The following is a 16,129-nucleotide window of genomic DNA, read 5'->3' as shown; positions in this document are numbered from 1 at the left end:
ACTCCAGCCTCCCTCATAACCCTCTCCCCTCCCCACTCCAGTGGGTCTGGCCTGGCTCAAATCTGAATGCCTAGCAGGCTCTGGGTCTCCCTCTGGTGCTCCACACCACCAGCCCTCACACATCCTGCTCAACAGCCACCCCTGCTTGTGTCTCCCCATGCAGTGGAAGGCCAGTGGCTAGAATGGGGTCCCTGGGGCCCATGTTCCACGTCCTGTGCCAATGGGACCCAGCAGCGCAGCCGGAAGTGCAGTGTGGCGGGCCCAGCCTGGGCCACATGCACGGGTGCCCTCACTGACACCCGGGAGTGCAGCAACCTCGAGTGCCCGGGTGAGTGCTTGGCCCAGGGGTGGCAGGTGGCAGCTCTGGCCATGGGGGCACCTGGGCCCACTCATGCCTCCCCTCTCCCACAGCCACTGATAGCAAGTGGGGGCCATGGAATGCATGGAGCCTGTGCTCTAAGACGTGTGACACAGGCTGGCAGCGCCGCTTCCGCATGTGCCAGGCCACGGGCACGCAGGGCTACCCCTGCGAGGGCACCGGAGAGGAGGTGAAGCCTTGTAGTGAGAAGAGGTGTCCAGGTACTGCCCTAATGACCCTGGGGGCTGGGGGCCCCATGTACGGGCCCAGCTGAGCCTTACTCCTGCACCCACAGCCTTCCACGAGATGTGCAGGGATGAGTACGTGATGCTGATGACGTGGAAGAAGGCAGCTGCTGGTGAGATCATCTACAACAAGTGCCCCCCGAACGCCTCAGGTAAGGGGCAGGTGGCTTTCCCCGTTCATTCTCATTGCCCCCCTTCTCATTGCCCCCCTTCTGCACCCCCAGCCTCTCTGAGGTGTGGAGGAGTGTGGGTGAGAGCTCAGTGCCCATGCCCAGACCTCTGTCCTATTGCCCTGCAGGGTCTGCCAGCCGCCGCTGTCTCCTCAGTGCCCAAGGCGTGGCATACTGGGGGCTGCCCAGCTTTGCTCGCTGCATCTCCCATGAGTACCGCTACCTGTATCTGTCAGTGAGTGCGCCCTGCTGGGCTGGGGCACCGCAGAATCTGTCTCAGACTCTGCTAAGGGGTGGAGGGAGCGTGATTCTCACTCATTCCCACGTGCCTTGGCATATGCTGTGCCCACTTCTGCCTGGCTGTGCCTCTCCTTGTCTGGCAAACTCCTACTCATACCTCAAGGCCTGACTCTCAAGTGTCTTCTTTTATCCCTGGTGCCTACCTCTGCACTCCTGCAGAATGAGCTCCTCAGTCATTAGGTGCTCATCCAAGTATCTGTGTGTGTTGCTAGACTGGGGCCTCCTGGAAGGCAGGGGAAACATTGAATTTAGTTTTGTGTCCCCAGCGCCCAGCCCAGGGCCAGTCATAGGGTAAGAGCAGTGTCAGCAAATATGTGTACACGTTTGACTGTAACTGGGTATTAATTGTGTGAATGCATTTAGAGCTTGTGTTGAGAGAGAGAGAGAGAGAAAGAGAGAGACTGTGTGTGTGTGTGTGTGCGCGCACGCGTGCGTGCGCGCACTCGCCCACACATACACACTCATTACACATGACCCCTTTGGGATGGGGAGGTACCCTGTTCCCATACTGTGCTTATATCTTTCATATGTACATCTGAACACCTTTTTTTCTCTAGGTGTTTCTATTTCAGTCTTTTTTAAAGTACCCTTTGGGATTCTCTCTGTCTTTATGAGTCTCTTTCTCGGATTCTGTCTCCCCTGTGCGCCCCTTTGAGCCTCTTTGACCCTTTCCCCCTTTCTTTCCCCGTGGATGCAAGCAGTGGGTGGACTGGAGTGGGATGGGCCAGGGTCTGGTTCCAGCTCCTGACACTTCAGTGACTGTGGCCCCCTCATCACCTACAGCTTAGGGAGCACCTGGCCAAGGGGCAGCGCATGCTGGCGGGCGAGGGCATGTCACAGGTGGTGCGCAGCCTGCAGGAGCTACTGGCCCGGCGCACCTACTATAGTGGGGACCTGCTCTTCTCTGTGGACATTCTGAGGAATGTCACTGACACCTTTAAGAGGGCCACCTACGTGCCCTCAGCTGATGATGTGCAGGTACCGCCTAGGAGGAAGGAGGGCGGAGGGTGGAGAAGGCCCAGACTGAAGGGGGAGGTCAGGCCCCTAGGCAGAGTCTGCTGCAGAGGCAGCAAGTTAGGCTGTAGTGGGGGAAACCCCCTGTTCCCTGGGGCTAGGACCCCCTGCCACTCATTGCTCTCTCCCCAGCGCTTCTTCCAGGTGGTGAGCTTCATGGTGGATGCGGAAAACAAGGAGAAGTGGGACGATGCTCAGCAGGTGCGGGGCACAGCTGCCAGCTTCTCCTCCCGTGACCCACCCTGCCTTGGACCCTTACACACTCTCTGTCCCCAGGTGTCCCCTGGCTCTGTGCACCTGCTCCGTGTCGTGGAGGACTTCATTCACCTGGTGGGCGATGCTCTCAAGGCCTTCCAGAGCTCTCTGATTGTCACGGACAATCTAGGTAGAAGGAGGCAGGCAGGGGAGGGGGTCCTGAATGTGCCAGAACTCAGGAGGTTCCGTCTTTCCTCTACCTAACCCCATATTTGTGTCTTTCTCTCCACATTCCACCCTCTCCTTCTTCTCTGTGTGGTCTGTTTCTCTGTGTACATCTCTCTGTCTCTGTGTTTGTACCAACTTCGGTGTCCTCATCTTCCTTTCCTGGTACGTGTTTCCCTTACATCTATCTCTTCCCCTGGTCTGCCACCCTTTGCCTCTGCCCCTCTGTCTGTCTCTGCCCACCCTTCCCCCACTGCAGTGATCAGCATTCAGCGAGAGCCCGTCTCAGCTGTGTCCAGCGACATCACGTTCCCCATGCGGGGCCGCCGGGGCATGAAGGACTGGGTGCGGCACTCAGAGGACCGCCTCTTCCTGCCCAAGGAGGTGCTCAGCCTCTCCTCCCCAGGGAAGCCAGCTACATCTGGGGCAGCAGGCAGCCCTGGCAGGGGGAGGGGCCCAGGAACGGTGCCCCCTGGCCCGGGCCACTCCCACCAGCGCCTCCTCCCAGCAGACCCCGATGAGTCCTCCTACTTTGTGATTGGTGCTGTGCTCTACCGCACCCTTGGCCTCATCCTGCCGCCCCCCAGGTGAGTCCTGGGGATGGGTGGATGGGGCTGCTGAGGGTCCAGGAAGGCCCAGGTAAGGGAAGGAGGACTGAGCCAGTGCTGGCTGCAGAGATCCACGGCAGCCTCCTCCGCCTTCAGGAACCCCTTGCCTGGCTCTGGATACGTGCTTCTCAAATATATCCATGCTGCTCCCAGAGGCTGGGCTGCCACCCAGGGCGTGATGGACAGAGCTCTAGACCTCACCCGAGGTCCTGGACCCCACTGAGCTAGGCCTTCCCCTAGGTCTTGGCTCCCTGGAAACCTCTGCCCCCCCAGTCCAAAGCGGCTTCAGGGTTTCTGATGGGGGCTGGCACCTGCTGGCAGGAGCTGACTTCAGTACCTGTCCCCCAGGCCCCCACTGGCTGTCACATCGCGGGTGATGACAGTGACTGTGCGCCCCCCTACCCAGCCTCCAGCCGAGCCCCTCATCACTGTGGAGCTCTCCTACATCATCAATGTGAGTGGAGATCCACACAGAAACCCTGGGTGCACCCCAACCTGGGTGGCCAGAGGCCTGCCTGGTGGGACGCACTCTGTCCCTGATGGTGGGCTGAACCTTGGACCTGTGTGGGAGGTGCTGTGGCCCCCATGGCATGGGCAGTGGTGGGGTGTGGTGAGCTTCCCTCTTTAGACTGCACTCATGTCTTCTGCTCCCTAGGGCACCACGGATCCCCATTGCGCCAGCTGGGACTACTCCAGAGCGTGAGTTGGGTGGCTCCTCTGGGTGAGGAAGGGAGCAGCCCTAGGGCCCCTTGTCAGAAAGGGGTCTCCTGCCTGAAAGGCAAGAGGGATTTTTGGTGCCATCCTAGCCTAAGGGGTCAAGAACATATCCTGGGCCTCCCTGCTGTTGCCTTGTGGATGTGGCCTTACTGTGGATTTAGCCTGTCCTTGGGCAGTGGCCAGGACTGGGGGCAAGGCCATGTAGCTGGCCTGGGGCTCACTGAATCTCTCCCCTACCCAAGAGATGCCAGCTCAGGAGACTGGGACACTGAAAATTGCCAGACCCTGGAGACCCAGGCAGCTCACACCCGCTGCCAGTGCCAGCACCTGTCCACCTTTGCTGTGCTGGCCCAGCCGCCCAAGGACCTGGTGAGTGGAACAGAGGTGCCTGGGCTGGACAAGGGAGGAGGCCCTGGGCTTCCAGCAGCCATCAGTGATGGTGTTGGCAGGCACCTGGGTGATTCTGAATGTGCATCTGCAGGTGCACTTGTGGGATTGCACGTGGAAGTCTGTGTCCCTGGGATTGTGCTGACAGCAATGATATTTACCTGGGGGTATGCAGCAGTGGCCAGTTGTGTGTGTGTGTGTGCACATGTGTGTGTCTGGGTGTGTGGAAGAGTGCAGGTGACTGAGCGTAAATATGTGTCCACATGGATACCTGGGTCTGTTCTGTGCATGCATGAGTACAACATCTAGAAGGTGTTGCCCTTCTGCCTATGGGTATGCCAGTCTGTGGTAGATGAAGGAACGGGGCACCCCTGCAGCTCCCCTCTCCCAGCAACCCATCTGACCATCTACCCATCTGACCGTCTGCCCATCTGACCGTCTGCCCATCTTCTCCAGACCCTGGAGCTGGCGGGCTCCCCCTCGGTCCCCCTGGTGATCGGCTGTGCGGTGTCGTGCATGGCACTGCTCACTCTGCTCGCCATCTATGCTGCCTTTTGGAGGTAGGTCTGACACCTGGCTCTGGTGGCTGGTGAGGGGGGAGGGGCGCGGGCGGTGGCCAGCCACACCAGGTCGGGTAGGGCAGCCAGCGCCTCTGTCTCTGCCTGCTGTGCCCCGGCAGGTTCATAAAATCTGAGCGCTCCATCATCTTGCTGAACTTTTGCCTCTCCATCTTGGCATCCAACATCCTGATCCTCGTGGGCCAGTCCCGGGTGCTGAGCAAGGCAGGTGCAGGCTTCCAGGGCTGCCAGGGTGTGAGCGGGGTGGAGGGTGGAGGGGTGAGGGTGGAGAGCGCAGTGTGTGTGTTTGCTTGTATGTCCATCAGTGGTGGCGTGTGCGTGCCCCATGCTGAGATTAGAGTGTGTATGAAATAGTGTGTGAGACCGTATGTGAAGACGTTGGAGAGGGGGTGTGTACTCAAGTGAGGAACGTCTGTGAACATCAGCAAATGTGTGTGTGAGCTGAGCGCCGGGTGTGTTTTGGGCAGGTGGCATTGGGCCTCCTCATGTCTGTGAGCATGTGGGAGCCCGAGTGAGGCCTCCTTTGCCACCTACCTGTGGATGACCTGTGCAGACTGTTCCCTATGCCCCCTTGGCCTTCTCTGCACAGCGCCAGGCACGGGGCCTGCCCGGCTGTGATGTGGCAGGTGCTCATGTCTGTCCCCCTCCCTGCCAGCCGCGTCTGTGCGTGGGTGGCCTGCCCACCCGCCTCCCTAGATGCCGAGTGCTGTGTGTGTGTCACCAGGCCCGTGTCGTGCTGTGTGTGGGTGCAGGAAGGCGGGGGAGCCTGGCAGGGCTCTGTGGGGGGCGGGGCTCAGGTGGGCGGCTGTGGCAGCGCCCAGCAGCGGGCGTGGGAAGCCCGGCGCCTCCTGCCCTGGCGGCTGCTCAGGGCCACTCCCTCCCATTCCCTCTCCCTGCAGGGCGTGTGCACCATGACGGCTGCCTTCCTGCACTTCTTCTTTCTCTCCTCCTTTTGCTGGGTGCTTACCGAGGCCTGGCAGTCCTACCTGGCTGTCATTGGGCGGATGCGCACCCGCCTCGTTCGCAAGCGCTTCCTCTGCCTGGGCTGGGGTGAGCAGGGCCAGTGCTGGACTCTGCTGCTGGGCCTTGGTGGGCAGGGGCAGCCAGAGAGGTTCAGCTTTGGCCCTGGCCCAGCTCTCTGGGCACAGGGGTCAGCTGGGCTGGGAGTCTGGGAGAACAAGGGGTCCCTGAAGACCAGCAGCCGTCTCACTCTGGCGCCCCCACTCCCCCAGGTCTGCCTGCCCTGGTGGTGGCCGTGTCTGTTGGCTTTACCCGAACCAAAGGATACGGTACATCCAGCTAGTACGTGGGCCTCCCGTGGTGGGTGGTAGGGGTTAGTGGATCTGTTAGGGAACTGGACTGGGCGGCCAGCTGAAATCCTGGCCCATGCCTGTTGTGGGTCTTTGGGCAAGTTCCTCCCCATTTCTGAGCCTCAGTTTCCCTGACTGAGGGAATGTGCTGGGACTGGGTAATCCCTAAGGGACTGTTTAGCTCAGGAGTCAACCTTGTGTCATCCCCATGGGAGCCCTGGGGGATGAGCCTAATTCTGGACCTTTGTTGGAGGGGAAACCGAGGCTCAGCAGGAGCCAGTGGATCACTCTCACTGTGTGGGGCTCAGACTGCACTGGCCATGCGGGCATGGCAGCCTGGGAGGACTGAGGGGTGGTGTTTGAGGGTGGGGAGGGGGGCTGCCGGGTGTCTGACACCCTTCTTCTCCCCCACCCCAGCTGCTGGCTCTCCCTGGAGGGCGGCCTGCTCTACGCCTTTGTGGGCCCTGCAGCCGTCATTGTCCTGGTACGTGCCCGTTCAGCATCCTGGAAGGGGCGTGGCCCCAGAGGGTCATCCTGTTTCTCCCTCTACCTCCTCCCTGCACTCCAGCTCCCATGTGGGAATTTCCCTGCCAGGAGGGCACCTGGTGATCCTGTCTCCCCCACTCCACTCCACTGGGCCCCCAGGTGAACATGCTCATCGGAATCATCGTCTTCAACAAGCTCATGGCACGTGATGGCATCTCCGACAAATCCAAGAAGCAGAGGGCCGGGTAAGGGGAGGGCCTCTGAGACTTGGCCTTTCTGGAAATGGTGCAGGGAGGGAGGGACAGGGGTGCTCTTGGAGACTCAGGGCTCGATGATGCGACCGGGGCTCCCCAACCTTGGTTGCATCAAGGTTGCAGGCAAGGTGGGCACCTGGAGTGCTCAGCCGCAGCCCCTCACCCACCCTAACCCAGCTCTCTCTCTCTCGTCTGCCCTCCCCTCCCACCCCACTCGGGGCTCACTCTGCCCCATCTCCCGGCTTCCCATGTGTTTCCCCTCCTTCTCCCATGTCTGTGCCGCCCCCGAGGTCGGAGCGGTGCCCCTGGGCCAGCCTGCTCCTCCCCTGCTCAGCGTGTGGAGCGGTCCCCAGCCCCCTGCTCAGCTCAGCCTCGGCCAGGAACGCCATGTTAGTCGTGCCCCCTGGGGGGCGGTGGGGGTGGGTGGGGCAAAGGAATTGGGGGGGCAGTGCCCATGGTGGGGGGAGGAGGAGGGATATCAGCCCAGTGCCCTGGAAAGCTTACCCTTTCCTGCCAGCCGCCACACACTCTCAAGGGCTCGGCAAGAGGTGGCCAAGGCGATGAGGAGTGGATGTCTGTGCTTCCCACAGGTGCCCAGTTCCTTCGCCCACCCTTGGATCCCGCCCCTGCCCTCACTCCCAGCTAATGTTCTATCCTGCACAGCCCCACACCCCCAACCTACAGAGACTCAGACAATCTTAAGCCTTAGAATTTTTGAGCTATAGAACCTTAGAATTAGAATGATAGAATCTTAGAATAAGACAATCAGAAGCTAAGCATGTTAGAATGAGTGAATCATTGAGTCTTATCATCTGTCATAGAATCTGAGACTTAGCATTTCAGAGGCATTGAATCTCACCCTCAATTGGAGACAGAGAATCATGGAGGTAGAGAATTAATTCACTGAGACCCCCGCCCTAGCATCTGAGAATCTTAAAATCCCAGTTATGCGAGGGTGAGACGAATCCACAAAGACCGTAGGCCCAGCCTCCCACCCAGGGCCTGAAATCCATCCGAGCCTCCCTGCTTAGTGAGGTCCAGCTTTATCTTGCACACCTGCAGGGTCAGGGAGCTCAGAGCCTCTGGAGGCGGCTGGCACCGTCACTGCGAAGCTCCCTCTGTCTTGGGCTGCCGTCTGCCTCCCTCACCCTGTCTGCACTAGCTGTTTCAATGCTTGGGCTTTGGAGTCGGTCAAGCTGTGTTTGTATCCCAACTGTGCTTCTCCCTGCCCAGCTGGGCACACTCCAGTTTCCTCATCTATAAATTGGGATAATAATCCCATGCCTGTTAATTGGAGTTATTTTGATCACGATTTGAAGTAATATATGTAAAGTGTTCAGTGTAGGGCCTGGTAGAGAATTGGTGGTTAATCAGCGTAGCTCTTATTACTGTGATTAGACCCTCTCTTGGTCTTGGCTCCACCTCCAGGGGCTTCAGAGCCCATTGTGCCCGCCCCCTGCCAGGCTGAACAGCCCTGAACTGCTCTTCCTAGGGCAGGTCTTGGCCCCCTGCCCATCTCTCTGCCTTGGCCTCCCCCGGCTGTCTCTGTGGAATGGTGCCACCCTCTGCCTTGCCCAGAGCTGTGCCTGACTCTCCCACTGGGGGTGTTTGCAAAGGAGAGTGGGCTGAGTGTGGCACCTGGCCCGGGAGGGTATGGTGGCCCCGCTGTCCCTCGTGTGCTGTAGCAGGTTAGGGAGGGGTGGGAATGGCTCGGATGCCAGGCCCCATCTGCTTTTTTTCTGCCCTCCACTGGCAGGGAGGCCCCAACCCCAGCTTTCAGCCCCAGCTCTGATCCTTCTGCCCAAGGCTCTGAGCAGTCCCTGGGAGCCTGGCACCTTCTCTGTGTGTGTGGGGAGTTCTGCTTCACTGGTCCTGGCCCCCGGTCTTCTCCCTGAGGATTCATGCTCTGGATGTCCCCGGCGTGCTCTGCCTCTTTAATCTTTCTGTCTGGGTGTCTCTGTCGCATGCGTTCTCTCACTGGTTATTGTCTTTTTGTCCCTCTTCCAGTCCCCCTCCCTAGCCTACCCATTTAGGCTCTGGGGATGCCATCCAGGCCCTTTGCATTTTAAAAAAAGCTTCTCAGGTGATTCTGTGCAAGTTGGGGCTGAAACAGCATCTGCTTCTGTCTACCTCCTCTTCTTTCTCCCCGTCCCTTTCCACTGTCTGTGGCTCGGTCCCACTGTGTCTGTGTGTCCCTCCCCACCTTCCTGGTCCCTGCTCTGACCCTGTAGTTCGCTGCTTTCGGTCTCTGTTCTGTTTCTCTGGCTCCGGCTCCTCAGCCCCTCTCTGCTTGGGGACATTACTGAGGCCCTGGGGTTTGGGGCCCTCCCAGTCTTGGGCAGCTGAAGGGCTCCAGCTGAGTGGAGGCCTAGGCTCAAGCCATCCTGTCCCCTGGAGTATCACTCTGATGGGCTCTGCCACTGTCCCCTCAGGGCCTCACTCTGGAGCTCCTGCGTGGTGCTGCCCCTGCTGGCGCTCACCTGGATGTCTGCCGTCCTGGCTATGACAGACCGCCGTTCCGTCCTCTTCCAGGCCCTCTTTGCTGTCTTCAACTCTGCGCAGGGCTTTGTCATCACTGCTGTGCACTGCTTCCTGCGCCGAGAGGTGGGGCTGGGCCTCTCCCGCCCCTGTGTACCCACCACACCTGCCGGGCCCCTGGCTTCTTCCCCGCTGTGCAGACCGGGAGGGTCAAGGCCCTGACCAGGGTGTTCCAGGCCCCATCTGGGCAGCCCTTAGTGTGGAAGCTGATAGCCCGGGGTACCCACAACTGTCCCCTATGCTTATCCTTGGCATCCTGGGTCTCCTCCTCCCCTTGCACCCCACCCAGGTGTCATCACCTTCCCCAAGGCTGGATGTGTTGCCTGCTTTCCACACTTGCCTGGGCATCTGGGGTGGGAAGCACAGCCAGCTGTGGTCGGGGGCCCTGCAGTGGCCGCAGGCCTAGCAGGCGCCCTCTGTCCCCAGGTCCAGGATGTGGTGAAGTGCCAGATGGGGGTGTGCCGGGCTGATGAGAGCGAAGACTCCCCTGACTCATGTAAGAACGGGCAGCTGCAGATCCTGGTGAGTTAGGGGCCTGGGCAGGGCCTGGGCAGATTCTGGGCACCCCACACCCCAGTCTTCCTGCCCTAGACCATTTACCTTCCCCATCCATGGCAGGGTTGGGATAGGGATTGGGTTTGATTCAGGCTCAGCCACTAATGCATGGGTGGCATTGGGAAATCCTTCCCCCATTCAGTTTTCCCAGCCATCAGGTAGGGCTGGGGTAGACCATGTCTGGGCTCTGCTGGGCTGTGGACTGGGCCATGGGCAACCCTCAGGCAGGCAGACTGGGCAAAGCTGGCTGGGGAGAGCCTGAGCCTCCTCCCACCCTGTTACATTAATCCTCCCTCTGCCCACCTGCCCCTCCCTTTCCGCCTATAGTCAGACTTTGAAAAGGATGTGGATCTGGCTTGTCAAACAGGTGAGTGTGCTGTGACAGAGCTGAGAATGGCCCTAGGGTTGGAGAATGGGAGGCCCCGAGCCCCATCATGGGAGGGCCTGATGGAGTTCTGGCTGCTGGAGTCCAGCTTCCAAGTTAGACAGCCCTGAGTTGGATACAAGGCTGCGAATGTCCCTTTCTGTATGACCCTGGGCAAACAACCTGCCTCTCTCAGCCTCAGTGAACACACCTGTAAAGGAGAGAATACTGTCCTCCCAGGGCAGGTTGGAGGCTCAGGGGCATGCCTGAATCACGGAACATCGAGTCCTTAGCAGGACCCCGGTACAGAGTGTTACGTTATTATATGATTTCCAGATTCTTACCAGAATTGCTTTCCATTTCTGTCTCCTGGGGAACTGCTGCACAGGGAGGTGGGAAGACAAAGCCCTTTGACAGCCCTGGGGCTATGGGGTCAAAGTCGGGACCTGCACCAGGACATTGGGAGCTGGGCCTTGTCTTTGTTTCTTGCCCTGTCTCACTGTGGGGACTTTGGAGCCATTGTCTTCTTAACCCCTCTTGTATGTGAGAGATTACCAACCACCCAGCCATCTCTCCAGAACCCAGTTTCCTTTCCTGTCCAAGCGCAGAGGCTTGGTACCTCCCCAGCCTGGGCTAGGACATCTGGAGGTTCCTTCTCCTCAGGACTCACCCCCTCCCTCCCACTCCTGCCCCCAGTTCTGTTCAAGGAGGTCAACACTTGCAACCCGTCCACCATCACGGGCACACTATCCCGCCTGTCCCTGGATGAGGATGAGGAGCCCAAGTCCTGCCTCGTGGGCCCTGAGGGCAGCCTCAGCTTCTCACCACTGCCTGGGAATATCCTGGTGCCCATGGCAGCCTCACCAGGGCTGGGGGAGCCGCCGCCCCCGCAGGAGGCCAACCCTGTGTACATGTGTGGGGAGGGCGGCCTGCGGCAGCTGGACCTCACATGGCTGCGGCCCACTGAGCCGGGCTCTGAGGGGGACTACATGGTGCTGCCTCGGCGGACTTTGAGCCTGCAGCCTGGTGGTGGGGGTGGAGGCGGTGAGGATGCCCCCAGGGCTCGGCCGGAGGGGACCCCCCGGCGGGCTGCCAAGACAGTGGCCCACACTGAAGGCTACCCCAGCTTCCTGTCCGTGGACCACTCGGGCCTGGGGCTGGGCCCTGCCTATGGGTCTCTCCAGAATCCCTATGGAATGACCTTCCAACCGCCACCACCGACACCCAGCGCCCGCCAAGTGCCCGAGCCAGGGGAGCGCAGCCGGACCATGCCTCGCACCGTGCCTGGCTCTACCATGAAGATGGGCTCCCTGGAGGTGAGGGGCTGTAGGGAATGGGGTGTGTGTCTGAGACTCTGTGTCAGAGACTGTGTGTCAATCACAGGCTGCAGCCAGGAAGGGACAGCCTCAACCTCCCCAGAGCAGCCTTTTGTAAAAGTCACTGGGGGTGGGTACACTGAGCATTTCTCCCTCTGTTTCTGCTCATGGCAGCTCTGTGGGGTCTGTGAATCCCTCAGACACGCTGGGACTTCATGCACTGGAAGTGCGCTTCTCGACTCGTTCGTACTTGCTTTAGGGCCTACTTTGGGGTGACTGGTTGGGATGAGTCCTCATTTCAGGAGACTGTGGCTCAGGCAGTGTGCTATGCTGTTGGGGAAGCCACATCATAGGGTGTGAGCCTGGGCTTCTGCATCACGCAGGTCTGAGTTCCAGTCTGGACTCTGTGATTGGCAGTGAGATCAGTGAGCCTTAGTTTTCTTGTGTGCAAAGTGGGGATAATGTAGCAGTCTCTTCGTAGAGTAGTTTTGAGGATTGAGTGATGCAAAGCATTTATCTTCGTGTGGAGCAAGTAGAAAGTGCTAGATAATTGGGGATTGCTGCTGTTAGCGTCCCTGAAATCAGCTGCAGGCGCCGCCCACAGGCCTGTGATAACTGACCATCTCTTCCTGGGAAAAGCAAACCCCTCTGGGTCCCTGCCTGTGTGTGTTCTGTGAATGCTCCACCTTCCGCTGGCCTCCTCAGGTCTGCTCCCTGCAGAGGATCCCTGGGAACAGACAGACAGTAGTGACCTGCTGTGGAACTCTAGAACATTCTACAACTTTATTGGAGTCATGAAGTGGGTGTGGTTAAGGAAAGAGGCCAGAGTCATGGCTTAGCCACAATTGACTGTTCCTGCTCGGCCTCAGAAACCCACTCCCCATCCTCCACACAATGAAAATTAAGTTAGTAGCTAGGGGGCTCGCAAGTTTGGTTTTTCTCCCCAAATGTTTCTGGAACATTTGGTGCCTGCTCCTGCCACAGATGGCAAAAACAGGAAGGCGTAACAAAGACAAAACACAACACCAGCGTCGGAGAAGGGCGCGCTTGGCGTCATGGCGGGTTTTGTTCTATGGACACCTGCCTGCTGGCCACTGATGAGGGCGGACGTCAGGCTCCTTGTGTGGGAGGCAGCAGTAAATGCAGCAGCACTTTGAGGGGTCAAGGATGACATCCAGAATTCTGGCGTGGGCAACTGTGATGCGTGGAGGAGCAGGTTTGGGCAGGGAATTACAAGTGCATTCCATTGGTGTGAGCTGCACGTGCAGTGCGTGTGGGGCGTCAGACAGGGAGAGGTGCCCTGTTGCCCCCAGAAAGAGAGATGCGGCCAGGATGAGGAGGATACACAGGATGATGTGTGGTAAAGGCAAGATAAGGTGCCAGGGCAGAGCGTGAGTGCCTAGTATTAGAGAAGCCAGGGTGGGCAGTGGGGAGAAAGCAGGTAGGGAGAGGAGAGGAAAACCAGGAGAGTGGGTGCCATGGGCCCATGGTGCTCAGCACGTCCACAGGCCTGGGAGATCCAGATGGTGGTCCTAGTACCACCTTCGAAGGCCTGGGAGCGATTCCCTTCACCTCCCTGGGTCTCAGTTTCCCCATCTGTAACCTGGGAAAGTTGGCCTTGGCTTCATGAGTCTTCCTGTGCCAACATTTTAAGACTCTCAGGCCTCTTTCTTGAGTAGCACTGGGTGCGGTACAGCTTACGGGGGCCTTGAAAGTGGTCTGGGACAAGGAGAGCCAGGAGAGGCATGAGGGAGCAGAGAGGCCAGGGAGGCAGTGCCTGGTTTGGCAGGAAAAGGGGCAGTGTGAGGTCAAAGGAAGGTTTCTGAAAGTCTGAATCCCTGTGTTTGCAGGACAAGTGGAAGATTCCAAGGGGAGGGGTAGCTATGGCTGGCAGAGAGAATGGGGCAAGATGGGGAAGGATGCAGGGTGGGCTCTAGGGCACAGAGAATGAGCATCGGCTCTGATTCCATGTGGGCATTGCAGCCTGCCATGTTGGAAGTTCGCACCATGCCATTTGACCCGTGTATGTGTGTCTGTGTATGTTCAGTGAGGCCTAAAAAGCTGCCCCATGAGGGTCCCTAACTTCTGGGCCTGGGCTGGGGGAGTTGCAGCGGGCAGACCCCTGGGGTGCCAGGCTTCCTGTCTCTAAAGCCCCTGCATGTGGTAAAAAGCTTTCTTCTCCTCCACCGCCTCCTTGTTGCTCCTTCCCAGCGAAAGAAATTACGGTATTCAGACCTGGACTTTGAGGTAAGGGCCGTGTGTGTGCTGGGCAGTGGGACATCTGGCTGCGGTGTCTGTCCCTGGAGGGCCCACTCCTAAAAGTAGTCCAAGCTCTGTTGCAGAGCCTGACCCCAGGAGCCCAAGCCTGTGGGTTCTGTGGGATCTTCCCATGATTCCCTCCCTGCCCAAGCCCGTAGCACCGATGTGAAGAGAATCAGGGCTTGTCCCAGAGGGGCTGGCAGCAGGGAGGGATGTGGGGGGCCCGGGGTGCTGAGTGCCCTGGGTAGGGGGGATCATGGTTCTGCCTCAGGGAGCAACCCTCTGATGCCCTGTGGCCCCTAGAAGGTGATGCACACCCGGAAACGGCATTCAGAACTCTACCACGAGCTCAACCAGAAGTTCCACACTTTTGACCGCTACCGCAGCCAGTCCACGGCCAAGGTGAGGGCTCCTCCCATGGCTGCCCCTGCCCCGAAGCTCAGGGCCTGACCTGGTGCAGCAGCCCCTGGGGTTGGAGCCTGACCGGTGGCCCCCGTTGCAGAGGGAGAAGCGGTGGAGTGTGTCCTCGGGTGGGGCGGCCGAGCGGAGCGTGTGCACCGTGAGTCCCCCCGGGCTGGGTGTGGTGAGGTGGGCCTGAGGGACCCGTGCCCTCCCTGCCCTCCTGCCCCTCCCAGGCATCCCCAGCCTGTCTCACCAAGGGCCTCCCCCATGGCATGGGCAACAGTCTGGGGCCGTCTGGGGGTGGGGAAGGTGCCGCAGATGGCGAACAGGGGTGGAGGTCCTCCAGGATTGGGAGGGAGAGTGGTCAGCAGGAGACATGTCCCGGGGGCCACTGAGAACAGGCAGGGGTCAGGAGCCCCACCCTGGAACCAGGCAGGTCTGTATTTGAACTCTGCTTTGACACCTGATTGCTCCATAATTTTGGGCATTACCAGCCCTCTCTGGGCCTCCTCAGTTTGTTCTTCTGTACAATGGGTGAGGATACTGGACCATCTCCACGGCCCCTCCCGCTCCCTCCACAGGATAAGCCCAGCCCCGGGGAGCGCCCCAGCTTGTCCCAACATCGGCGCCATCAGAGCTGGAGCACCTTCAAATCTATGACACTGGGCTCGCTGCCCCCCAAGCCCCGAGAACGGCTGACTCTGCATCGGACAGCAGCCTGGGAGCCCACAGAACCACCGGATGGTGACTTCCAGACAGAGGTGTGAGTGCCACGCTGGACTGCCCACTGCATATAAATATATATATCTCTCTATTTTCACACTCCACTTTGGAACTACCCAGGAGCCAGCACCCTCTCCCCTCTCCCGAGGGCTGGGCAGGGAGGCGCCGTGGACTCAGCCAGGCTTGGGGAGCCAGACACGGCTTGGCCTAGGGGCCCAGGGCCCTTCCTTGTTTCTCAGAGGCCCCTCAGCCACTGGAACCCCATCTTCAGCCCAGCCTGTCCATCCCTGTCCCGGGCTGGGGAGGGGGGAGGGGAACTTTGTTGGGAATAAACTTCACTCTGTGGATTTTGCTGCTGAGCTGTTTGCTTCCCTCAGGTAAAGGCCCAGCTCTGGGACCCTGACTTTGTTCCTGTCTCCTGGGTTGAACTCACTTGATCTCATCAGATTATGTGATGGGGTTGGGCCAGCCCTGCCTGGGAGGGGGCGGCCTAGGCTCTGACCCCATCTTTGTCCCTGACTCTCTGGGTGACTCATCCTTTCCCCGATCTGGGTTGGGGAAAGCAGATTGGGAGTGTGGGAGAGGACCTCTTATGGCTGGCCTTCCCTGGTGGCTGTGATGGTCATGGCTGCCATTCACTGGGGCTCAGAGGCCAGACTGCCTGGGCTAGAGCCAAGACAGAGCTTAGTGACCTCGGTTCCACATCTGTGAAGTGGGGATGGTAACAATGCCCACCTCACAGGGTTGTTACGGGGATGAAACAAATTCCTATGTATAACGTGCTCAGCAAATACCTGGGACAGGATAAGCTCTTGAAGGATTAGCTGTTACCACATGGCACCAGTCTCATGCAGTGCTCTAAGCTAGGAGCTTCACACACGTCCCCTGGCCCCTCGTAACAACCCTGTTGTTGGCCCATTTTGTGGATAGGAAGATGAGGCCAGAGATGGGAAGTGCCCTGCTCAAGGCCACAGTCAGGCAGAGCTGGGACTTCAAACCCATGCTTGGTGGAGGTGGGGCTTCAGCTCAGCTTCCTGGAACTTGACCATGGCTGCAAGGGGGGCCTCAGGCGCTGGGTTGTGGTGGGGCTGCAGGTGTTGGGCCAGGCCAGGGCTAGGGTGGGGT

General features: G+C 59.4%; 1 protein-coding gene across 1 annotated transcript in view; it reads left to right on the top strand.

The window, feature by feature from the left end:
- ADGRB2 (adhesion G protein-coupled receptor B2) overlaps nt 1-15,351 on the top strand; it is a 30,143-nt gene extending 14,792 nt beyond the window's left edge. Inside the window, exons 6-31 of the mRNA XM_011974023.1 lie at nt 164-328; nt 412-579; nt 654-755; nt 902-1,008; nt 1,857-2,051; nt 2,220-2,288; nt 2,364-2,472; nt 2,767-3,094; nt 3,464-3,569; nt 3,771-3,814; nt 4,075-4,201; nt 4,676-4,779; nt 4,899-5,001; nt 5,697-5,847; nt 6,030-6,099; nt 6,525-6,591; nt 6,753-6,838; nt 7,138-7,236; nt 9,280-9,451; nt 9,812-9,907; nt 10,268-10,307; nt 11,001-11,620; nt 13,832-13,867; nt 14,183-14,281; nt 14,382-14,438; nt 14,863-15,351. Of these exons, the coding sequence (XP_011829413.1) occupies nt 164-328; nt 412-579; nt 654-755; nt 902-1,008; nt 1,857-2,051; nt 2,220-2,288; nt 2,364-2,472; nt 2,767-3,094; nt 3,464-3,569; nt 3,771-3,814; nt 4,075-4,201; nt 4,676-4,779; nt 4,899-5,001; nt 5,697-5,847; nt 6,030-6,099; nt 6,525-6,591; nt 6,753-6,838; nt 7,138-7,236; nt 9,280-9,451; nt 9,812-9,907; nt 10,268-10,307; nt 11,001-11,620; nt 13,832-13,867; nt 14,183-14,281; nt 14,382-14,438; nt 14,863-15,048 (3,506 nt within the window). The 3' untranslated portion in view covers nt 15,049-15,351. The remainder of the gene's footprint in view (nt 1-163; nt 329-411; nt 580-653; nt 756-901; nt 1,009-1,856; nt 2,052-2,219; nt 2,289-2,363; nt 2,473-2,766; nt 3,095-3,463; nt 3,570-3,770; nt 3,815-4,074; nt 4,202-4,675; nt 4,780-4,898; nt 5,002-5,696; nt 5,848-6,029; nt 6,100-6,524; nt 6,592-6,752; nt 6,839-7,137; nt 7,237-9,279; nt 9,452-9,811; nt 9,908-10,267; nt 10,308-11,000; nt 11,621-13,831; nt 13,868-14,182; nt 14,282-14,381; nt 14,439-14,862) is intronic.
- Nucleotides 15,352-16,129: the final 778 nt, after the last annotated feature.

The sequence above is a fragment of the Mandrillus leucophaeus genome, unplaced genomic scaffold, assembly GCF_000951045.1.
Source record: "Mandrillus leucophaeus isolate KB7577 unplaced genomic scaffold, Mleu.le_1.0 Scaffold141, whole genome shotgun sequence".
Classification (NCBI taxonomy): Eukaryota; Metazoa; Chordata; class Mammalia; order Primates; family Cercopithecidae; genus Mandrillus; species Mandrillus leucophaeus.
The sequence above is the reverse complement of the archived record's forward strand: the minus strand, read 5'-3'. Positions and strand labels throughout refer to the sequence as shown.